Below are 23,928 nucleotides of genomic sequence, written 5' to 3' on the forward strand. Positions count from 1 at the left end.
CCAAAAAAGTGTTCAACAAATCAAAATATATTTTAGATTCTTCAAAGTAGCCACCCTTTGTCTTGATGACAGCTTTGCACACTCTTGGCATTTTCTCAACCAGCTTCTCCTGGAATGCTTTTCCAACAGTCTTGAAGGAGTTCCCACATATGCTGAGCACTTGTTGGCTGCTTTTCCTTCACTCTGCGGTCCAACTCATCCCAAACCATCTCAATTGGGTTGACGTCGGGTGGTTGTTGAGGCCAGGTCATCTGATGCAGCACCATCACTGTCCTTCTTGGTCAAATAGCCCTTACACAGCCTGGAGGGGTGTTTTGGGTCATTGTCCTGTTGAAAAACAAATGATAGTCCCACTAAGCACAAACCAGATGGGATGGCGTATCGCTGCAGAATGCTGTGGTAGCCATGCTGGTTAAGTGTAAATAAATCACCGACAGTGTCACCAGCAAAGCACTCCCACACCATCACACCACCTCCTCCATGCTTCACGGTGGGAACCACACCTGCGGAGATCATCCATTCCCCTACCACGCATCTCACAAAGACAGATTTTCACCGGTCTAATGTCCATTGCTTGTGTTCCTTGGCCCAAGCAATTCTCTTTCTCTTATTGGTGTCCTTTAGTAGTGGTTTCTTTCAAGCAATTTGACCATAAAGGCCTGATTCACGTAGTCTCCTCTGAACAGTTGATGTTGAGATGTGTCTGTTACTTGAACTCTGTAAAGCATTTATTTGGGCTGCAATTTGAGGTGCAGTTAACTCGAATGAACTTATTCTCTGCAGCAGAGGTAACTCTGGGTCTTCCTTTCCTGTGGCGGTCCTCATGAGAGCTAGTTTCATCATAGCACTTGATGGTTTTTGTGACTGCACTTGAAGAAACTTTCAAAGTTATTGACATTTTCCTGATTGACTGACCTTCATGTCTTAATGTAATGATGGTCTGTCATTTCTCTTTGCTTATTTGAGCTGTTCTTGCCATATTATGGACTTGGTCTTTTACCAAATAGGGCTATCTTCTGTATGCCACCCTTACCTTGTCACAACACAACTGATTGGCTCAAATGCATTAAGAAGGAAAGCAATGCCACAAATTAACTTTTAACAAGGCACACCTGTTAATTGAAATTCATTCCAGGTGACTACCTCATGAAGCTGGTTGAGAAAATGCCAAGAGTGAACAAAGCTGTCATCAAGGCAAAGGGTGGCTACTTTGAAGAATCTCAAATATAAAATATATTTTGATTTGTTTAACACTTTTTTTGTTACTACATGATTCCATATGTGTTATATCATAGCTTTGATGTCTTCACTATTTTCTACATCTAAAAATAAAGAAAAACCCTTGAATGCGTAGGTGTCCAAACTTTTGACTGGCACTGTATGTTTTTTTCCCAATGCATCAGAGCTACCAAAATTCCAATGTAAACTTGAAACCAATGCCTTTGCAGAGAAACAACTGTTGTCAGAGCTTAAGCATTGATTTTAGTGGTTTGAGGCGCCTAGCAATGAAATAAGTCCCTCCAATCCTTCATGTACTTATGAGTTCCTGCTGAAAGGAGGAGTTTGAGATTAGATAGAGGGGAGACAGGACTCAAATGAGAGAAATCCAATAGGTGGAGAGAACAATGGAGAGCAATACACTGGGATGTGGAAAAAACTGAGGAAGAGAACATGATAGAGGAGAAAATAGAATGGGGTTAGAAAAGAGGGGGAGCACAAAATCGAGAGACCTATGTTCTCAGACCCACTGACTGTACAACATTTAAATGGAGGAAAGGATACGAAAAAGATACCCTTTCCTTTCTAAAGATGCATTAAATAAGTTGTTCTGAGTTTCGACACTAGCAATCTTGAAAAGTAATGTAGGATAAGAGTGAGTCTTTTCTAGCGAAGGCTATTGATGGGGGTATGATGCCACAACCTGATTTGCATCACTCACCTCTGTGTGTGTTCCCAGGTGACAGGTCAGAAACGCCCCCCCCAGCCCCAGACGAGGGTAAAGTGGACTTCCTTGGGATGAGTCTGGACGGTGCAGGAGCTGCAGCAGGTCAGTGGGTCCTACTGGTCCTGGGTCTGGTGCTTCTAGTGGCCACCATCCTCCTGGGCTACAAGTACAAGAAATCAAAACGGAGAAATTTGTCCTCATCTGAGCTGGAGCTGAAGTGAGTCCACACTTACTAACCTTATTGGAAGATCCCCTTCACCTGGCAACAGCAGTGTCATCATCAGTGTTTGTTTGAACAGTGCATCCTGATTGGTTCATTTATTATTTTGTTCTGCTTCTCCCCTAAATTTGATGTCTTGTACATTTATTGTACATTTGGAGTCAAAATTATTTTGACTATGCAAAAAACAAAGAAGCTAACAGTTTTGTAATTTATTTGTAATATTTTAAATGCTGAGCCTGGGGAACAAATGCTTCAAGTAATTGTTTGTAAAGTCTAATTGTGTATACATCGTTTTTGTAATATTTGATTTGATCAGTGAATACTTTGCCTTTCTAGAATAAAGAGAGAGAAATGTCAATTTGCTCTGTATTCATTGGCCAATGATGTTCTGTGTGGCAAGATAAGATGGATTAAAAACAATCAATAACATATTAATGTGTTCAATATTGCAGGTAACAATGAGTAATATATTAAATCAAATAAGGGGTAGTAATAAAACATTTTTTTGTTAATATTTTATTATAGTACATCGAAACAGCACAATATAAATTAACCACCGTACACTATACATCCCCCTTCCTCCCCAGCCACTGTGTGAGTCAATTGAACCTCTGTAGCAATGACCACAGATGAATGGATAAAGAATCTCTTAGCAGAATACCTCTGGTGTCTCAGGTCACGGCTACTGGAGTGGTTACCCAACTGTCTGGATGCATACCAAATGGCACCCTATTCCCTATTTATTGCATTACTTTTGACCAGGGCTCATAGGGTTCTGGGCCCGATTTCCCAAAAGCATTTTAAGGCCAAGTTCATCGTTAGAACCTTCGTAGGTGCATCGATAAATCTCCGAGCTGTTTCCATCTTTAGTAAAAATGCACTTGAAAATGCTCGTTATCAATCAGATCAAGCGTTAACCGGCGATAGCCTACACGCGCATAGCTGATGTTTTGGAGGTGTAACTGCTTTGGAACCTTCAAATCAGTGTGCAGCTGCTCTTGATCATTGTCACGAAACAACATCTCATATTCCAGTGTTCGAACTGGTAAACGAGGCAGCATGGGATTTGTCTTAATTAGACAATGTCCACTTTAGGTAAAATGCCAGGAGCAGCTTGTGGATTTGACAGCTCTAACACAGTTCCACCTCAACACCACAAAAACAACCGCTATGCAGATGTTGGCTTAGGCGGATCTGATTGTATAGATCTGAACAAACAGATATGCTTTCAAAGTGCGTCGTTAGATTTGTAGCTTTTCTTGCCTTTCCCCATCACTTTATACACAGAAGATCTCTGCTAAACATAGAATCAAGCTGTGACAGCCAATAACTTTGTGACGAAGCTGACTACAATTATAAAATTGTCAATGTCTTTGCAATTGTTACAAACGAGCAAAGCATAAAAACATGTTTCAAATGAACTGAGATGACTGCATTAAAAGATACATTCAGTAGGCCTATAGGCTAAACAGGGTTTATACATTTAAATAAATGTCATGTTCAGTCTATTGAGTTATATTTTGCTGATTGTAGGCTACACTGTCAAATTTTTGCCTCAATATACAGTACATTACCAAAACCTGCTCGTCGAACATTTCATTCCAAAATCATGGGCAATAATATGGAGTTGATCCCTCCTTTGATGCTATAACAGCCTCCACTCTTCTGAGAAGGTTTTCCACTAGATGTTGAAACATTGATGCTGGGACTTGCTTCCATTCAGCCACAAGAGCATTATTGATGTCGGGCACTGATGTGTGTGATTAGGCCTGGCTCCCAGTCGGCGCTCCAATTAATCCCAAAGGTGTTTGTTGGGATTGAGGTCTGAGCTCTGTGCAGGACAGTTAAGTTCTTCCACAACGATCTCGACAAACCATTTCTGTGTGGACCTCGCTTTGTGCACAGGGGAATTGTCATGCTGAAACAGGAAAGGGCCTTCCCCAAACTGTTGCAACAAAGTTGGAAGCACAGAATCATCTAGAATGTCATTGTATGCTGTAGTGTTAAGATTTCCCTACAATGGAACTAAAGGGCCTAGCCCAAACCATGAAAAACAGCCCTAGACCATTATTCCTACTCCACCAAACTTTACAGTTGGCACTGTGCATTGGGTCAGGTAGCATTCTCCTGGCATCTGCCAAACCCAGAATCGTCCGTCGCACTGCCAGATGGTAAAGCTTGATTTCCACTGCTCCAGAGTCCAATGGTGGCAAGCCACACCACTCCAGCCGACGCTTGGCATTGCACATGGAGATCTTAGCCTTGTGTGCAGCTGCTCGGCCATTGAAGCCCATTTCGTGAAGCTCCCGACATGCAGTTCTTGCGTTGATGTTGCTTCCAGAGGTAGTTTGGAACATTTCATGATGTGTGACAACGTGTGCAATGATGTGCCAAATATGTGATTTAGTGCATTATTATAGGGTAAGCATTAGCCTAAAGTAAGCTACCTAAATATTTGCAGCCATAATGTGATAATATCGCTCTCTAATATCTGTCGTCAGTATTGTGGAATGTTAAGGTAATATTTTAATGGAGAAAGCTGATATGAGAGCAGTGCTGCCTTTCTTTCAATCCTGTCAGTATCGACACATGATCCAACGACGCACTTACCTAACGTTCTTTCTGTGTGCTGTTTTGGGAATCGCTTGCTGCATCTGTTTGTAGGAACAATGCATTTTAAAGCACTTGTAAGCCCAAGGTCCATCGCTATCGGGAAACCTGGCCCTGGTCAAAAGTAGTGCACTACCGTATGTAGGGAATAAGGTGCCATTTTGGATGCAGACAATATCTACTCTCTGTTGACTGAGAACTGCTCTGTGGGCATTAGTTCTGCAGGTTGACCACAATGAGATTTGCTCTGCTGCCTACCAAACATGAAGTGCAGTAAAGAACGACGAAAGAAAACACACAAGTAAAATGTGACAACGTAAATGATTCAGGAGAAATGCAGTCATTCAGTCAGTCAGTCATTTGCACACTAGGGCTCTATTCAATCCGTATCGTGGAAGTTCAGCGCTACAGCGTGATTTAAATTTAAAGGCAATGTTCCCACGTTAGCCGAGACTGCATTCACGGTAAACGCTGCATATGTTCAATCGAACATTACCATCTCGCAACGTGTAGCGCTTCAGCGATAAAGATTGGATAGAGCCGTAGGGTTTACTACTTACTACCAGACAATTAAAACCTAAAATCCCATCAATCACGCTCTATAGGTTGTCTCTAGCCTGCCGATACTGCAGGTTACAGACCTGCAGTATACACTTAGTACAGTGTTACGACTCCCTCTATATGATTACAACTAGATCAACAGCAACGGAGCTCTACTGTCATAACCACACAGTCCAGTGAAATAAATGATAATTTAGTGACGTGCTCATCTTCTGTCAGCCATTCAGAATTCAAGTGCACTCCAACCATCCCATCCCACCACCAAATATTATCTAGTTCAAAAGATGGAGCATAAAAACAAGCAACTACAACGCTATTCTATGTCTTCCTTCTGGAGTGCTTAGCGGTCATAGTGACAAGTAGATATACAGAGGATAGATAGGGCAAGCAGGGTCACCTAAACTATGCACTGCCATTTCATACCACTTCTTTCTCTACTCCTGTAATGTGCTTTCTGTCCAACCAAGATCAACTGCAAGTAACAGGGTCTTTAAACTTCAAATATCAACTTTTAACCCTGCAAATATACAGTAGATCAAATTAGCCTGTGTTTACAACCAAACTGGGATCTTTGAACACACCCCACCTGCAATGTACAACACTCCTTTCATCAAAATAATTTCAACATTGTGATTTCTGAATCATATTTGGCACATTGCACAAGAAATAACCCAAATATTTTCATGAAATCTATGGAGACAGTGGAGAAAGGTTCCAGAACCAATCAGTCCATGTGCTGTGACCTCCAAGTTGTGTGACATCACAAAAACCCTTTTGTCCTTCCATCACCACACTCCTGAGACTAGTCGAGAGTTCAGGGTCAAAGGTAAGGGTTTCAGTAGTAGTAACGTTGCATCTCTGTCCAGTTGGTGATCCAGTACTTTTTGCCTGCATCCTCCGTCTGGAAGCCAATGTTGAACTGGTAGCACTCCTCATTACGGAATTTCACTCCATAGTACTTTGGTATAATCTGGTAGTAGATGGTCCGCTTGAAGAAGCCAAGCTGTTGGGAAAGACAGACAACACATTAGGGAAAGCCATATTAAAATAGTGTTGATTTTAGAATTGTTGATTTTTTTATGTAACAATTACAAAATCTGGAGGCTAAACTAAGGAATTAGACAAAAATAGACCATGTAGGTCAGTAGAAGAAATACATTTCCCCATAGAGTAAAAAACAGATTGAAGAGGAGAGAGAGTAAAGGCATTCATCAGGAGAGTGAGAGATGCAGTAGAATAGATACTTAGTAAATGAGGTAGAAAAGACAAGGAGAAATTTAGGCAAAGTACAATCTATCAGACTAAAACAGAAGGGTGACATAAAAGCTCATTAGAATTGACAGTGAAGAAAAAAATAGTATAGGAGAAATCGTCCCACAATCTACAAGGCGTTACGTCTAGTGTGCCCGAAGCTGCCAGTGGCAGAGGCCAAAGGACTGCATTACCCAGGAGCCCTAGAGGAGTATCGCATGGTCCCTCAGTGGGGGCCTCTCCTGTCTCAGTAGTCCTCAGTCAGCCTCTCTGTCTCTGAGGGCAGGATCTTCATCTCAGCCTTCTGGGCCTTGGCCTCGTACATCTCCCTCCTGCTGGCCCTCCTGAAGAAACCACACTGGGGGACCATGCGATACAGTTTACTGGAGCTAAATGGAGAAGCTAATGGCTAGCTAGCGGTAGCGAACTAGTGCTACTGTCTGTAAAGGGGCAGCACTTATACATACTGTAGGTTATTTGATAGTGGTATCATGCTAAAACTAGTCAAATAGCACAATTGAGTTTAACGGAGTATCACTGTACAGTGCAACAACATATTTGATTAAAAAACAGCCAATATAAAAAGGCACTCACACATATACAGTAGGCTACATATAAATGTTTTTTTCCCTTGGTACATTGGGGGAGACGGGATACTATTGTACAGTGAGGGAAAAAAGTATTTGATCCCCTGCTGATTTTGTACGTTTGCCCACTGACAAAGAAATGATCAGGCTATAATTTAAATGGTAGGTTTATTTAAACAGTGAGAGACAGAATAACAACAAAAATATCCAGAAAAACGCATGTCAAAAATGTTATAAAATGATTTGCATTTTAATGAGGGAAATAAGTATTTGACCCCCTCTCAATCAGAAAGATTTCTGGCTCCCAGGTGTCTTTTATACAGGTAACGAGCTGAGATTAGGAGCACACTCTTAAAGGGAGTGCTCCTAATCTCAGCTTGTTACCTGTATAAAAGACACCTGTCCACAGAAGCAATCAATCAATCAGATTCCAAACTCTCCACCATGGAGAGTTTTGGGTGAGAACCTCCTTCCCTAAGCCAGGGCATTGAAAATGGGTCGTGGATGGGTATTCCAGCATGACAATGACCCAAAAACACACAGCCAAGGCAACAAAGGAGTGGCTCAAGAAGAAGCACATTAAGGTCCTGGAGTGGCTTAGCCAGTCTCCAGACCTTAATCCCATAGAAAATCTGTGGAGGGAGCTGAAGGTTCGAGTTGCCAAACGTCAGCCTCGAAACCTTAATAATTTGGAGAAGATCTGCAAAGAGGAGTGGGACAAAATCCCTCCTGAGATGTGTGCAAACCTGGTGGCCAACTATAAGAAACGTCTGACCTCTGTGATTGTCAACAAGCGTTTTGCCACCAAGTACTAAGTCATGTTTTGCAGAGGGGTCAAATACTTATTTCCCTCATTAAAATGGAAATCAATTTATTTAGATTTTTGACATGTGTTTTTGTGGATTTTTGTTGTTGTTATTCTGTCTCTCACTCTTCAAATAAACTTACCATTAAAATTATAGACTGATAATTTCTTTGTCAGTGGGCAAACGTACAAAATCAGCAGGGAATCAAAAACTTTTTCCCTCACTGTTTGCAAGCAATGTGCAAGATACATATCATAACAGTTATACATTCAAACATGATAACCCAAAGAATACAAATACAGGATGAGTATAGGTGGGTTGGCTGACAACATCACGAAAACAATGCGCACGCCTTTATGGGGCAGAAGTCCATGAGTTGTTGTGATTCTGGATGGCCAGATGGCTAGCAACAGTGACAAGTAACTGCCATGTTGGGAATCGTAAGTGGCTAGTTTCGGCTAGCTTCATCTTGTCTTTTTCATGTCAATGCTAATATGGAAAAGATGTGCTAGCTTTGTAACTTACAACTGTAACGATATATTTGAGAGGCAACAAGTGCTCATTGTGCAAATGTACTTATGTTTACAATAAGCATTGGAGACAAAATATAATTTACATGTTGTCAACATTCTAAGCCACATTCTAAGCCAACCCTGTCTGTTTTGCCCCACAGAAGCCACGCGTCGGTTTTGTTGCTAATCAACCAACCAGTCTATACAGTAGGTCTTGATCAAAAAGTAGTCCTTAGGGTTCTCACCCTCCATAGTATGATAGTGATGGGATCCCTGCTACCGCGGCAATGATGATGATCCACAAGGGAACCTCGTAAGTTGTCTCCTCTCCAAGGACTGGGTCAATGTCCACTATGAACTGAAGGATGGAAATTAAAGGGAAGAGGATGGAGAGAGTGAAAGAGAGAGAGGCGAGGAGAAGAATAGCATGATCAATATCCATATAATCCATACCATTTGTCTACATATCATCATCATCATCATCATCATCATCAGCTACCATTATCATCAAGGCACTAACCTCTCTGGTCTCACTTTCCATCTTGATGGTGGGGTTGTCCGTCACCAGTTTCAGTGTGACCTGACCTCTAACCTTGATCCTCAAAGCGTTGTTGTAGTCCTGCCAAACACACACAACAAGTTATGTTCATGACACTACTGGATGCAATACAACTTAGCAATTTGACTCTTTTGGTCCAAGAGTATTGCTTTAACCTCTGACCTCTCACCTCTAGCATAGTGTTGTTCCACACCCGTGACCTCACAATGATCTTGGCAGAGGTAGACATGTTGATCAAGGGACAGGTAAACGTCACACAGCGGGCCGTCCACTTTGAACATTCCTTCACAACACAGACAAGCTAAGAATTAGGACCAGGCACTCTATCCGCTCCATAATTTTCAGACTGAAGTGAAAGCTCACCAACGTTGTGTCTATAGCCTCTAATTGACCATACATCTGTCTAGATATTATGTTATATTCAGTATCAGAATGAATAGATCATGGACTAATGGTTAATTATTCTAATCTCCTGTTCTCACCAGTAGATAGGTTTCTTTACGACGTGTCAGCACAGTAATGGCTGCCTGCGGCTCGATGATATGAGGTTGTTCATCCTCCACCCCTCGTTTGGGACGCGCTCCTGCTCGGCCTGGGAAGAGAGAGAGACAGACAGGAGAGAAAGAGGGGGAATAAGAGAGAAAAAGTGATTATAGGAAGAGACAAAAAGGAGAGGAGGTGTGGGGGGGGGAAGAACCACATTGCATCACATAATTACTGGTATGGAAATAAAGTCAACTCCTGCATAACTTCCCAAAATATCATTGACCTTTTCAGTCTATCTTTGTGCAGACATAATTCATATTTAGCCTATTTTAGACTTGTGAGTCAGGTCCAAGTCTGGTTTCATTGGGTGTTTTGTTCCAAATAGTATTCCTTATTCCAAATATTAGTGATTAACTGTGGGTGTAAACATAGATTATGTTAGAAGCCCCTCCAATAAATAAAATACAAACATTGCAAGACACGTTACCAGACTAGTTGAGGGACCTTTATTTTGAAAAGGCCTCCGCTGCTGGAACATGTGTCCCTTCCTCCGCCCCCACTGACTGCTTTGTTCTCACTCTTGGTTGTTGCAAGCAGTGAGGCAGTGTGTGAGTTAGGGAAAAAAGCACTGTGTAGCACCACCATAATTACTCACCGCACTGGGGAAAGTAATTGTTGTTGGCAACAACAAAGTATGTTTAAGTAAAAAGCTTATGAATGTGAATTAACTTTGATATGTGAACGAACGTGAGCAACTATAAGCTTTCTCCTGGCTAGTAGCTAGTTAGCTTTACATGTAGATTTGTTCGTTTAGTAATTTTTGCTGTGTCAGACAGGCAGAGAGAGAGGACACAAATCAACAGGTAAGAGATTGAGAAGTGCCTCGCCAAGCCCATAGAGTTCATAGGCAGATGATCTGTCATAGTGTGAATCTATCTGAATGATCATATATGATCTATGATGAAATGATAGCACCTTAAGTCTAGGCTGATGATCTGTCATAGTGTGAATCTATCTGAATGATCATATATGATCTCTGATGAAATGATAGCACCTTAAGTCTAGGCTGATGATCTGTCATAGTGTGAATCTAACTGAATGGTCATATATGATCTCTGATGAAATGATAGCAGCTTAAGTCTAGAGGGGTATTGCATGTGTTAACTTCATAAAGAGGTAAGTACCCCTTGCCGTGGCACACAGAATGGGGCGGGGGCGGCTGTTTCCATTGGTTGAGGTACATTCTCATTCCACCACGTTTGACACAACGTAGCATGCATGATGATACATGAGCAGTCAGCACGTCTTTTCCACAAAATGTACAGTCATTGCACTCTACAGTGCATTCGGAAAGTATTCAGATGCCTTCCTTTTTTCCACATTTTGTTACATTACGGCCTTATTCTAAAATGAATTAAATAAATTAAAACAATAATCCGCAATCAACACACGATACCTCATAATGACAAAGCGAAAACAAGTTTAGACATTTTTGCAAATGTATTACAAATAAAAAATTGAAATACCTTATTTACATAAGTATTCAGACCCTTTGCTATGAGACTTGAAACTGAGTTCAGGTGCATCCTGTTTTCATTGATCATCAACTTGATTGGAGACCACCTGTGGTAAATTCAATTGATTAGACATGATCTGGAAAGGTACATAACTGTCTACATAAGGTCCCACAGTTGACCGTGCTTGTTGGCGCAAAAACAAAGCCATAAGGTCGAAGGAATTGTCCGTAGAGCTCCGAGACAGGATTGTGTCGAGGCACAGATCTGGGGAAGGGTACCAAAAAATGTCTGCAGCATTGAAGGTCTCCAAGAACACAGTGGCCTCCATCATTCATAAATGGAAGAAGTTTATAACCACCAAGACTCTTCCTAGACCTGGCCGCCCAGCCAAACTGAGCAAACGGGGGAGAAGGGCCTTGGTCAGGGAGGTGACCAAGAATCCGATGGTCACTCTGACAGAGCACCAAAGTTCCTCTGTGGAGATGGAATAACCTTCCAGAAGGACAACCATCTCTGCAGCACCACCAATCAGGCCTTTATGGTAGACTGGGAGACGGGATTGGGAGACGGGACTGGGAGACTAGTCAGAATCGAGGGAAAGATGTATGGAGCAAAGTACAGAGAGATCCTTGATGAAAACCTGCTCCAGAGCGCTCAGGACCTCAGACTGGGGTGAGGGTTCACCTTCCAACAGGACAGCAACCCTAAGCACACAAAAATGTCTTAAAACCTGTTTTCGCTTTGTCATTATGGGGTATTGTGTGCAGATTGATGAGGGGAAATATTTTGATCCAATTTAGAATAAGGCTGTAAACGTAGAAAAATGTGGAAAAAGTCAAGGGGTCTGAATACTTTCCAAATGCACTGTATGTTTGTACAATTTGGAAAGTGTAATCAAAAAGTCAGCACGCTGTTCTATAACAATGATGTATATGAACCCTGGATTGCTGATGCTATTGGCCATTGAGAGGCTTTGAAGCCTTTTTATTGTTATGTTTAGCTCACATAATATAATCTAAAAGTATGCATTAAGGTGTCTGTAATAAAATAAATGTGTCAAAAATGACTGTAGACATTAATAAATGCATTTCTATATATAGGTTAGCTGGCATCTCACGAAAATGGCGTGTGCGTTTCCTTGAGGCAGAAGTCAGCATGTGGTTGTGATTCTGGATGGCCAAATTGCTTGCAAAAATGACAAGAAATTGCCATTTGGGGAATCGTAAGTGTCTCGTTTCAGCTCATTTCATCTTGTTATTGATACCATGTCTTGTTTTGAGGTGTTTTGACTGATTTCATGTCAATGCTAATATTGCAAAAAAAATTGCTAGTCAGTTTATCCATATTCTTTGGTTCTAGTGCCCTGTTCAGCTGGAGGACGGACATAACATTGGGCAACATTCAGATAGAAATGTATTATGTATAAAAAACATGCCTCTCTGATTCTAAAGAATCATGTCAGTTCAATTCATGGCATTTCTATCAACAACAAGCCCAACACAAACCCACTGAGCTATATAATCCCCGCTCTGCCCATCGCTTGTCTGTTTGGAAAGCCTCGGCGATCCCGCCCACAGCCGACCCGTTCCGTGTGTCGCGCGAGGGGCTTCTCTGGAGGCGAGAGGCAGACTTGATGATACCCATGGTCAGACAGTTTGAGAGAGAGAGGCTACAAACCAACAGGTAAGATAGTGAGAAGTGCCTCTCCAAGCTCATAGTTCATAGACTGAATGATCATAAATTATCTCTGATTAAGTGATAACAGATTAAGTCTCAAGGGTGTATTGAATGTGTGAACTTAGTGCAGAAGAGAGTCAGCCATGATGATATTTTATTTTTGATAATTGTGGAGTGACCTTTTTTTAATTAAAACAGTTAACTGTGCATGTTGCTGGTTATTATTACAGTATAATAACTGTATTATAAGTTGAAAATATGACATTATGTTTCAAATCATACATTATGTAGAGCAGCATTAGTAACAACCTGGCAGGGGCAGAGAAAGAGTACAAAATGGTTGTTTAATTGAATATCTCCACATTAACAGTCAGACTGGTATTCAGTACAGTATGAATGGCCATGGCCCTAAGACTGATTTGACTGTACCAGTGTAAGTGCCCCTCTGCAAGGCCCCCTTAGCCTTGTACATTTGCCCATTTGTATGTTAAGATTTGTCTGTGTCCTTTTCTCAAAAGTCACTAGAAATTAGCATTTAAAACCTGTTTCTGTGGCCTCTATAGACTCTGGTAACTCACCGTGAGGTTGAGCAGATTGACGATGTCCCCTGGAAGGACACAGTGTGTCTCAGTTGTCCCTTTGGTGACGATCTCAGTCAGGTAGAGAAGCCACTTCCCATTGGTCACCTCGTGGGGCCACTCAAACTCCATGACCAGGGTCCCCAGCGCACCCAGAGGCTCTCCCTCCACTGACACCTGGTGGCAGAACGGTGGTATCACAGCCACCACAGGAAAAACACATGGCAACAGAACAGATATAGATATAAAAATGACAATGTATACAGAGCTTACGGGATTCCTCATTCTGTGTGACAACAAAGCATGTCTATTCTACATAAATAATTTATATCTAAATGTTCTGTAATGTGATCCAGTTTATTTGGGGTCTCTTCCCACCAACATCACAAGAAGAAGCAGTGTGGTGTTTATAGTAATTTTAACCGCACATTAGCATTTTTTTCTGCCAACACCTAGCTACACCTAGCTCGCCCACACGACTGCAGACAACTGACAAAATCAGTCCAGAACATATTACTTCACAAAACTGTTCAGCCTACAATTACAGCTCAGACTTAAAGGGAAATATCACTCACTAGCCCACAACATAGCTGACGTTAGCTAAGTGTTGGTGTCTCACCTTGAACTGGTGGTGTTCATAGCTGACTCCCCCATCACCTTCCCGCTGAAGTAGGTCTGGATCAGGGGCTTGTCTCTGTTTAGAGAGTGGGAAGAGAGGACGAAAGGATGGAAGAAGAAGAAGGGGGATGACAATGGAAGTTAGATTGTGAAACAGGCTCATAGCATTGCATTAGGACAACATGGTGTATGTGTCTGAAGTTCCACTTACATGGAAAAGGAAGTCTGGATGGAGCTCTCTATCAGCAGGACCACATGCACAGTGTACAGGCCATTCTGCTCACTCAACCTGGAGAAACAACACCAAGATAAGTGTTTATTTGGTTTGTTTATTTACCCAATTATATTCATATATCCCACTTGGACATAAAGACTGACTGTTGTAAATGAGATAATGATATAAGGATGTAGAGCGACGACAAATATCTCCTGTTACTTACGTAGACAACAGTAACTGAGACTCCCAGGTGTTCAGGTTGATTCCTGATGTTTCAAAGATGAGCTGCAGAGAGACCTGCAAACCATGGGAGGGTCGTGAGATTTCAACTATCACAAATCAACATTACAGTAGAGTAAAACCAATGATGTGATATACTGTATAATCTCTATGGGTTAAAAGAGCATGGCCTTACCATCTCATTGCTCCTCAGTGGATTCCCCAGCTCACAGATAACAGTCTTCTCAGCACTACATTCTACATCAGGATCCTACAAATAAATACACATAATCAAACAAATGTATTTTCTAAAGCCCTTTTTAACTCAGCAGTTGTTACAGAGTGCTATTCTGATACCCAGCCTAAAACCCCAAAGGACAAGCAATGCAGATGCAGAAGCACAGTGGCTAGGACAAACTCCCCAGAAAGGCAGGTACCTAGGAAGAAACCTAGAGAGGAACCAGGCTCCGAGGGGTGGCCAGTCCTCTTCTGGAGATTAAAAGACTACATGGCCATTTATGCCAGATCGTTCTTCAAGACGTTCAAACTTTCTTAGATGACCAGCAGGGTCTAGTAATAACCACAGTGATTATTGAGGGTGCAACAGTTCAACACCTCAGGAGTAAATATCAGTTGGCATTATGACACTATTACCTGTATGTACAGAACATAGTTGACAGAGCAATTAAAGTCAATGGACCTGTCAATTGTCAGACTTCACCCAACCCTTTGTCACTCTCTGATGGGTGTACCTGGGAGCGCACGCCAGAGTTTCTGAGAGTGGAGGGGATGGAGACGTTGAGCATGGCTTGGTGGGCGTCCTCAGCTACCTTCCCAGGGCCAGGCAGGTTAGTTACCTCCACTAGTAGCATCATCTTCTTCACATTATTGCTGTACTGCAGCAATTGGTGGTTCCCCTGGCTGTATGCAAACAGAACATCACAGTTCATATGTAAGGGACCATGGACAAAATATTGCACCAGAGGGAAATCGTGTGAATCTGAAGCACTGGGGTCCAAACCAATTTTTGGTGGGGACCTACATGATTTGATAGAGTTGAGGCTTGATCAATTTTAGATTGATTGAATTACAACATACAGTTCTTAGAGTAACATTGATTTTCAATGTATTCAGACTGACGATCTGCCCGATACCACATGTATAACATATCTTCCTCTGTGTTTTCCACATACCTGGGGTAAGGCTTCAGTCTCTCGTTAGCAAACTTAGCTCTTAGCTGCAGGTTACTGGTGCACTTGTTGTCTGAGCCACACTCCTTCTGAAAGTTGATCTGCAAAAAAAACGGGAAGAAAGAGTTCAAAAACATACTCATCACAACATACTCACTTGAATCAGGTAACATACCGCTTTCCTCTCACTAATTTGTTTGTGGCTCAATACAGGGTAGGAGTCCAGGTTCTGCAGGGCTTTCCTGACTTTGGGTTTCTGTTCATCCAGGGACACATTCAGGGAGAAAACCACCGGCTCCAGTTTGTCCCTCACATATTCCTGGAGAAAATGATACAGATGAGTGTGTGTTCCTGTGTGATCAGTCATATGCGTGCATGTGTGTGTGTGTGTGTGTGTGTGTGTGTGTGTGTGTGTGTGTGTGTGTGTGTGTGTGTGTGTGTGTGTGTGTGTGTGTGTGTGTGTGTGTGTGTGTGTGTGTGTGTGTGTGTGTGTGTGTGTGCCTGTCCTGTGTGATCAGTCATATGTGTGTGTGTGTGTGTGTGTGTGTGTACAGTATTTTACCTCTACTCTGAGCTCCAGCACCTGACACTCGGTCTTGGGAGATGTCATTGTGAGGAGGCCTGTGTAGGTGTCATGCTTATTGTCCAGGAAGTGAACTCGAGGCTTCCGGCGATCCATGTCAGCTTCCACTGTGTACTTCACCGCTACACAGGGAGGAAAGACAAAAGTAGTTAGATGTACAGCCAGGAATAAGTACAGGCCAGGTGTATATACTGTATGAGGATGTATTAGAAAGGGAATGACACTCACTTATGTTTTTCTCGAAATCTTTGTTTCCATTGCTGAGAGTGTAGGAGAAACACAATGTCACGGTCAAACTGTAGAAGACATAGAGAAGAGATGCCAATGCTTCATTTTAAGGGGTCCTTATTTCAATGTAATTACATACAGTATGTAAGTACACTGTAACAAGTATCGTAATTAAATTGTAATAATTCATAGTTACACTGTACTAACAACATGTAGCTGGTGGTAATTGCAGTCTGTAATTACAGAGGCGTAGCAACAAATGCATGTTGCCATGCTTGTTACAAATGTTAAAGTTTCTGATAGCATACGAAAGCACCATACTTCAGCCTGCACAAACCAACTGATAAGTGTTGAAAGCCGACCACCTCATTCACACATCTCTGAAATAAAGGGCTCTGGAGTCTGATCACCAGGCCCAGGTCAAGCTTTCGTTTCAAATTCATGGAAGTCATTACACAATTACAGACAGACAACGTGAAAAACTACAAGTAATCTAGTAAAAACCGTAGAAATCACAGGAGTATAACGAAGTCATTAAACAGCAAATTAAAAACATTGACAGGTCAAGAAATCAGCCTCAAAATCCTTCATCAATGATTTAAAAACCCAAATCAGGACAAGTTCTTCGAGTTTAAAAGTATTTTGTAAGGCCTTCCAAGCCGATGATGCAGAGTACATAAAAGCCCTTTTACCAAATTCAGTTCGGACATTTGGAACAGTTAGCAGGACAAAGTTCTGCGAACGAAGAGAGTACCCACCACATTTCTGAAGAATAAAAATGCCCAAATAAAATGGTAGTAAAGCCAAAATGGCTTTGTAAATACAAGTATACCAGTGACTGAGCCTACGAGTGACTAAAGAAGGCCAGCCAACCCTGGTATATAAAGTGCAGTGGTGCGTAAGGGTTTTGCAGTTTAAAATACATCTCAATGACCCATGGTAAAGGGGGTAAATTGATCTCAAACACTTACGTAGTGGAAGCGTTCATATATAAAATATCACCGTAGTCTACTATAGGCATAAATGTAGCTGATTACAAGCCTCCTTCTGGCTTCAAAAGAAAAACAGGCCTTATTCATAAAATAAATATGCAATTTAAAAGAGAGGCTGTCATCATTTAAAATTCCAAGATATTTATATGAAGTTACAGCCTTAATCTCATTGCCCTGACAGGTAGTAATAGGTGAAAGGTTCAGAGGTCTATTTTTTGGCTTTAGAAAACACCATTAGTTTAGTTTTGTCAGCATTGAGGATAAGCGTTAATTGACACAAGGTATGTTGAACAGTATAAAAGCAGTTTGCAAATCTGGAAAGCTTTGTGAGAGACGAGGCACAACAATAAATAACAGTATCATCAGTATAAAAGTGAAGTTGCGCATTTTGCATATTTTTGTCTAAATGATTTATATAAATACTGAATGAGATGGGACCAAGTACAGAGCCCTGGGGCACACCATTACAGACAGACAATTTACCAGACATAACCCATCAAATTGAGTGCACTGAGTTCTATCAGACAGATAATTAGCAAACCATGCAACTGCATGAGCCGAAAGACTTACGCTCGACAATCTCTGCCTCAGTGTAGCATGATCAACTGTATGAAAAACCTTAGAGAGATCAATAAAAAGTGAGACACAGTGCTGTTTTTTTTTCAAGGGCTTCAGTGATATCATTTAAAACCTTCATGGCTGCTGTAATTGTGCTATGCTTCTTCCTGAAACCCGATTGGTACAGTGATAAAATAGAGTTAGTATATAACAAATGATTTGAGCTGTTCTCTAACAAGGGTTTCAAGTATTTTCCGCCAGCTTTGAGATTGGCCTATAATTATTTTAAAGAGTTGGATCTCCCCCTTTTAAAAGTGGTAGGACAAATGCTGATTTCCAGGTCCTTGGGATTTCATTACATTCCAGGGTTCGATTGAACAGATATGTATGTAGTTCAGCTATGAAATCAGCTGCCAGTTTTAAAAAGTAGGGATCAAGATGATCAGGACCTGCAGGCTTTCTCTGATATAAGCATTTCAGGGCTTTATGTACCCACCTGCACTGACAATGGCAAAAAGCTAAAAGTTTGACTAGCTCTCACAGATTCATCCACACAGGGTTTTAAAGAGACGAAGGACACTGAATCATACAGAATCAAACAGCCTACAAAGTGCTCATTGCAACAATTTAGCATTTCAGTTTTGTCATATGCAGCAACAGAGTCCTTCAATACACATGACGGTAATTCATTAACATGACCGTTACCAGACATACACTACTGTTGAAATGTTTTGGGTCACTTAGAAATATCCTTGTTTTTGAAAGAAAAGCAAATTTTTTTGTCCATTAAAATAACATAAAATTGAGAAATACAGTGTAGACATTACAATGTTGTAAATGACTATTGTATGTGGAAACGGCTGATTTTTTATGGAATATCTACATAGGCGAGAAACAGACGCCTCACAAGTCCTCCACTGGCAGCTTCATTAAATAGTACCCGCAAAACACCAGTCTCAACGTCAACAGTGAAGAAGCGACTCCGGAATGCTGGCCTTCTAAGCAGAGTTGCAAAGAAAAAGCCATATCTCAGACTGTTCAATAAAAACAAAAGATTAAGATGGCCAAATAACACAGACACTGGACAGACAGACGAAGACTGGAAAAAAGTGTTATGGACAGACAAATCTAAGTTTGAGGTCTTCGGATCACAAAGAAGAACATTCGCGAGACGCAGAAAAAATGAAAAGATGCTGGAGGAGTGCTTGACGCCATCTATCAAGCATGGTGGTGGCAATGTGATGGTCTGGGGGTGCTTTGGTGGTGGTAAAGTGGGAGATTTGTACAGGGTAAAGTGGGATCTTGAAGAAGGAAGGCTAGCACTCCATTTTGCAATGCCATGCCATACCCTGTGGACGGCGCTTAATTGGAGCCAATTTCCTCCTGCAACAGGACAATGACCCAAAATATGTAATAACTATTTAGGAAAGAAGCAGTCAGCTGGTATTCTGTCTATAATGGAGTGGCCAACACAGTCATTGGATCTCAACCATATTGAGCTGTTGTGGGAGCAGCTTGACCGTATGGTACGTAAGAAGTGCCCATCAAGCCAATCCAACTTGTGGGAGGTGCTTCAGGAAGCATGAGGTGAAATCTCATCAGATTATCTCAACAAATTGACAACTAGAATGCCAAGGGTCTGCAAGGCTGTAATTGCTGAAAAGGAGGATTCTTTGACGAAAGCAACGACACAATTATTATTTCAATTAAAAATCATTATTTATAACCTTGTCAACGTTTTTACTATATTTCCTAATTTGCAACTAATTTCATGTATGTTTTCATGGAAAACAAGGACATTTCTAAGTGTCCCCAAACTTTTGAACAGTATTGTAGACTTAATAGCCTTCCAAAACTTTCTTGGGTCATTCATGTTATCAGTGGTAACAGACATAAAATATTCTGACTTGGTCTTCTTGAGAAGAGAAGTACACTTGTTTCGTAACTGCCTAAAAAGAAGCCAATCAGCATCAGAACATGATTTCCTTGCTTTAGCCCAGGCTAGATTACGGTTGTGAATAATACAAGACAGCTCAGAAGAAAACCATGAATTATCCCGCCCTTTAACCCTGAACCTGCGGAATGGGGCATGTTTGTTTACAATTTGAAAAAAACCATCATGAAATAATTTCCAGGCAGTTTCTACATCAAGAATAAGCTCAATCTTGCTCCAGTCAAAATAAAACAAATCATGAAAGAAAGCCTGCTCATTAAAACTCTTAAAAGTTCTCTTACGAATAAAGTCTGGGTTTGTCTTGGTAACCTTAGAATTTCTAACAGCAACAACAGCACAATGGTCACTTAAATCATTACAGAAAACACCAACTGCAGAATATTTATGTGGAACATTTGTCAATATCAAATCAATCAGGGTAGATTTCTCTGGACATTTGAGATTTGGGTAGATGGGTGAGTTAATCAACTGGGTAAGATTCATAGAATTACAATGCATTTTAAAATCAGACACCGGCTTTACCCAAGACCAGTTGAGATCACCAATCAAGATCATTTCACTGTAAAGAAGTTTAGACATAAGGTGCATCAGAGAAGAAGGTGCATCACAGAGAGCAGAGGGAAGTCTATAACAGCCAATCACAGTTATAGAGAGACCCTTTGAAACCTCAAGATTCAAAGCAAGAAATTCCAACTGTTTATAAACAGTTTCAGAATTTGCCACACTTACAAGAAATTGAGTCTTTACATATATAGCCACACCCCCACCTTTCTTAACTCGATCAGCGCAATACACATTGTAACCATTTATACAAATATCCTTATCAAGAACAGACTTGCTGAGTCAGGTTTCAGAAAACATAATTAAATCAGCATCAGTTGATTTAGCCCAAATCCTAACCCCATCAATTTTAGACAACAGGCTGCGTACATTTAAATGAAAAATACCAAGACCAGAACTAGATTTAAAATCAGAGGGGGTTTGTAGACAATGCATATCAGGGCCGGGGTTAGGTTGCACGTTACCTGATATCAACAAAAGAAGAATAACTAGGCACCTCTGTTTAATAACCTTGCACGGCTTCTCTTTTTTAAGAGACCTACTTCAAGCGAATTCTACAAGTGAGTTTCCAGACAATAGAAAACAGTCCATTTAAAACCATTAGACTTTGGTAGTGACACAAGTTCGTACTGTTCACATCATGCCACAAATGCATCGGCACTTGGACGAGTGGATCGAGGGAAAGATTAGCGAGTTCCCGCACACAAAATGTCTAATGGATGGGATAGCACATTGTCACCCAGCTACCCCAACCCTGGCCAACAGCTTCGACACCCCCTGCAGCTACTTGCCCAAGCCTCCCTAGCTTCTCTTTCAGCCAAATCCAGATAGCAGATGTTCTGAAAGAGCTGCAAAACCTGGACCCGTACTAATCAGCTGGGCTAGACAATCTCGACCCGCTCATTCTAAAATTATCCGCCGCCATTGTTGCAACCCCTATTACCAGTCTGTTCAACACTCTTTCATATTGTCCGAGATCCCTAAAGATTGGAAAGCTGCCGCGGTCATCCCATTCTGTATACAACACCATTCTGTATACATCTGGCCCTTCTTTGGACACTGTGTTAACTAACCTCCAAACGAGCTTCAATGCCATACAACACTCCTTCCGTGGTCTCCAACTGCTCTTAAATGCTAGTAAAACCAAATGCATGCTCTTCAACCGTTCGCTGCCCGCACCCGCCCGCCCGAATAGCATCACTACTCTGGACGGTTCTGACTTAGAATATGTGGACAACTACAATTACCTAGGTGTCTGGCTAGACTGTAAACTCTCCTTCCAGACTCATATTAATCATCTCCAATCCAAAATTAAAACTAGATTCGGCTTTCTATTTCGCAACAAAGCCTCCTTCACTCACGCTGCCAAACATACCCTCGTAAAACTGACTATCCTACCGATCCTCGACTTCGGCAATGTAATTTACAAAATAGCTTCCAACACTCTACTCAGCAAACTGGATGCAGTCTATCACAGTGCCATCCGTTTTGTCACCAAAGCCCCTTATACCACCCACCACTGCGACCTGTATGCTCTAGTCGGCTGGCCCTCGCAACATATTCTTCGCCAGACCCACTGGCTCCAGGTCATCTATAAGTCTATGCTAGGTAAAGCTCCGCCTTATCTCAGCTCACTGGTCACGATAACAACACCCACCCCTAGCACGCACTCCAGCAGGTATATCTCACTGGTCATCCCCAAAGCCAACACCTTCTTTGGTCACCTTTCCTTCCACTTCTCTGCTGCCAATGACTGGAACGAATTGCAAAAATCGCTGAAGCTGGAGACTTGTATTTCCCTCACTAACTTTAAACATCAGCTATCTGAGCAGCTAACCGATCGCTGCAGCTGTATATAGCCCATCTGTAAATAGCCCACCCAATGTACCTACCTCATCCCCATATTGTTTTTATTTACTTTTCTGCTCTTTTGCACACCAGTATTTCTACTTGCACATCATCATGTGCTCATCTATCACTCCAGTGTTAATTTGCTAAATTGTAATTACTTCGCTACTATGGCCTATTTATTGCCTTACCTCCTCACGCCATTTGCACACACTGTATATAGACTTTCTTATTTTTTCCTATTGTGTAATTGACTGTACGCTTGTTTTTTTCCATGTGTAACTCTATGTTGTTTTTTGTGTCGCACTGCTTTGCTTTATCTTGGCCAGGTCGCAGTTGTAAATGAGAACTTGTTCTCAACTAGCTTACCTGGCTAAATAAAGGTGAAATTTAAAAAAATATATATATTTTTTTAAATGTGCTTGAGCTCAGGGCGGTTTGCCTGGCACTCCAACAGTTCCTGCCCTACTTGGAGGGGAAGGCATGTCCTGGTCAGATCAGACAACACCATGGTAGTGGCGTATATCAATCACCGGGGGGACTGAGATCATGGCACCTCCACGGAATGGCTCAGGAGCTCTTGCTGTGGGCTCAGACCCGCTTTGCGTCACTGCGGGCAGCGCACATCCCAGAGGGTCTTGAACCGGGCAGCGGACATGCTTTTTAGACTGGAGTATACACCCTCAGGTGGTGTTACAGCTGTGGGAAAGGTTCGGGAGAGTGTAGGTGGACCTGTTTGCGTCTCAGGAGAACACTTATTGTCCCAGCTGGTTCTCAATGTCGAACCCTCCAGGACCTCTGGCTTTAGACTCCCTCGCTTACAATTGGCCGGCAACAACACTTTACGCATTCCCACCATTTCCCCTGATTACAGCTATGCTAGACAGGGTCAGTTTGAAGGGCCACCGGCTGCTCCTGAAAAACGGAAAACGGACATACTGGCTGAGACGACCATGGTTCAGCCTCCTGTTGTCCCTCCTCTTTGGGACCCCATGGCAGCTGCCGCTGAGACGCGACCTGCTCTCTCAGGCTCAGGGGACGCTGTGGCATCCAGCTTTGGGCTTGGCCCCTGAGAGGCGTAAATGGGAAAGTCTAGGAATTCAGGACAATTTGGTGAACATGTTGCAGAACGCCAGGGCTTCCTCCACCAACGTGTCATATCAAATGCGGTGGGGCATATTCTGTACTTGGTGTGAGGGTCATAATGTTGCCCACGAGTCATTAGATGTACAAATAATTTGACACTTTTTACAATCACTGCTTGTTGCGGGCTGTACGGCATCTACTTTGATAGTGTACTTGGCCACAATTTTGGCATGCCATGATGATGGTCCGAGGGACCCATGGGTGGCCAACCATTGCTCTCCAAGTTCATGAAGGGAGTTAGATGTGAGACCTTAACGTGGTGCTATCAGCGCTTGAGACCTTAACGTGGTGCTATCAGCACTTGCTAGACCACCCTTCGAGCCCCTGGGGCTAGCGTCTTTGAAGCACCTATCCATGAAGGTGGCATTCCTGTTGGCTATTACCTCCACTAAGAGGGTTAGTGAACTTCATGCTCTTTCAGTGAGTGCTGAATGTTTCCGAATAGGTGCAGACAAGGGGAGTGTTATCCTCCAGCCTAACCCCTCTTTCTTGCTGAAGATCC

General features: G+C 42.0%; 1 protein-coding gene and 1 pseudogene across 1 annotated transcript in view; one reads left to right on the forward strand and one right to left on the reverse strand.

Moving 5' to 3' along the window:
* LOC106578314 (angiotensin-converting enzyme) overlaps positions 1-2,526 on the forward strand; it is a 28,282-nt gene extending 25,756 nt beyond the window's left edge. The window contains exon 25 of the mRNA XM_014156999.3: positions 1,958-2,526. Coding sequence (XP_014012474.2) covers positions 1,958-2,166 — 209 coding nt within the window. The 3' untranslated portion in view covers positions 2,167-2,526. The remainder of the gene's footprint in view (positions 1-1,957) is intronic.
* Positions 2,527-2,727: 201 nt separating this feature from the next.
* On the reverse strand, positions 2,728-16,686 carry LOC106578321 (integrin alpha-3-like; annotated as a pseudogene).
* Positions 16,687-23,928: the final 7,242 nt, after the last annotated feature.

The sequence above is a fragment of the Salmo salar genome, chromosome 19 (genome assembly GCF_965601325.2).
Source record: "Salmo salar chromosome 19, fSalSal1, whole genome shotgun sequence".
In the NCBI taxonomy this organism is placed as follows: domain Eukaryota; kingdom Metazoa; phylum Chordata; class Actinopteri; order Salmoniformes; family Salmonidae; genus Salmo; species Salmo salar.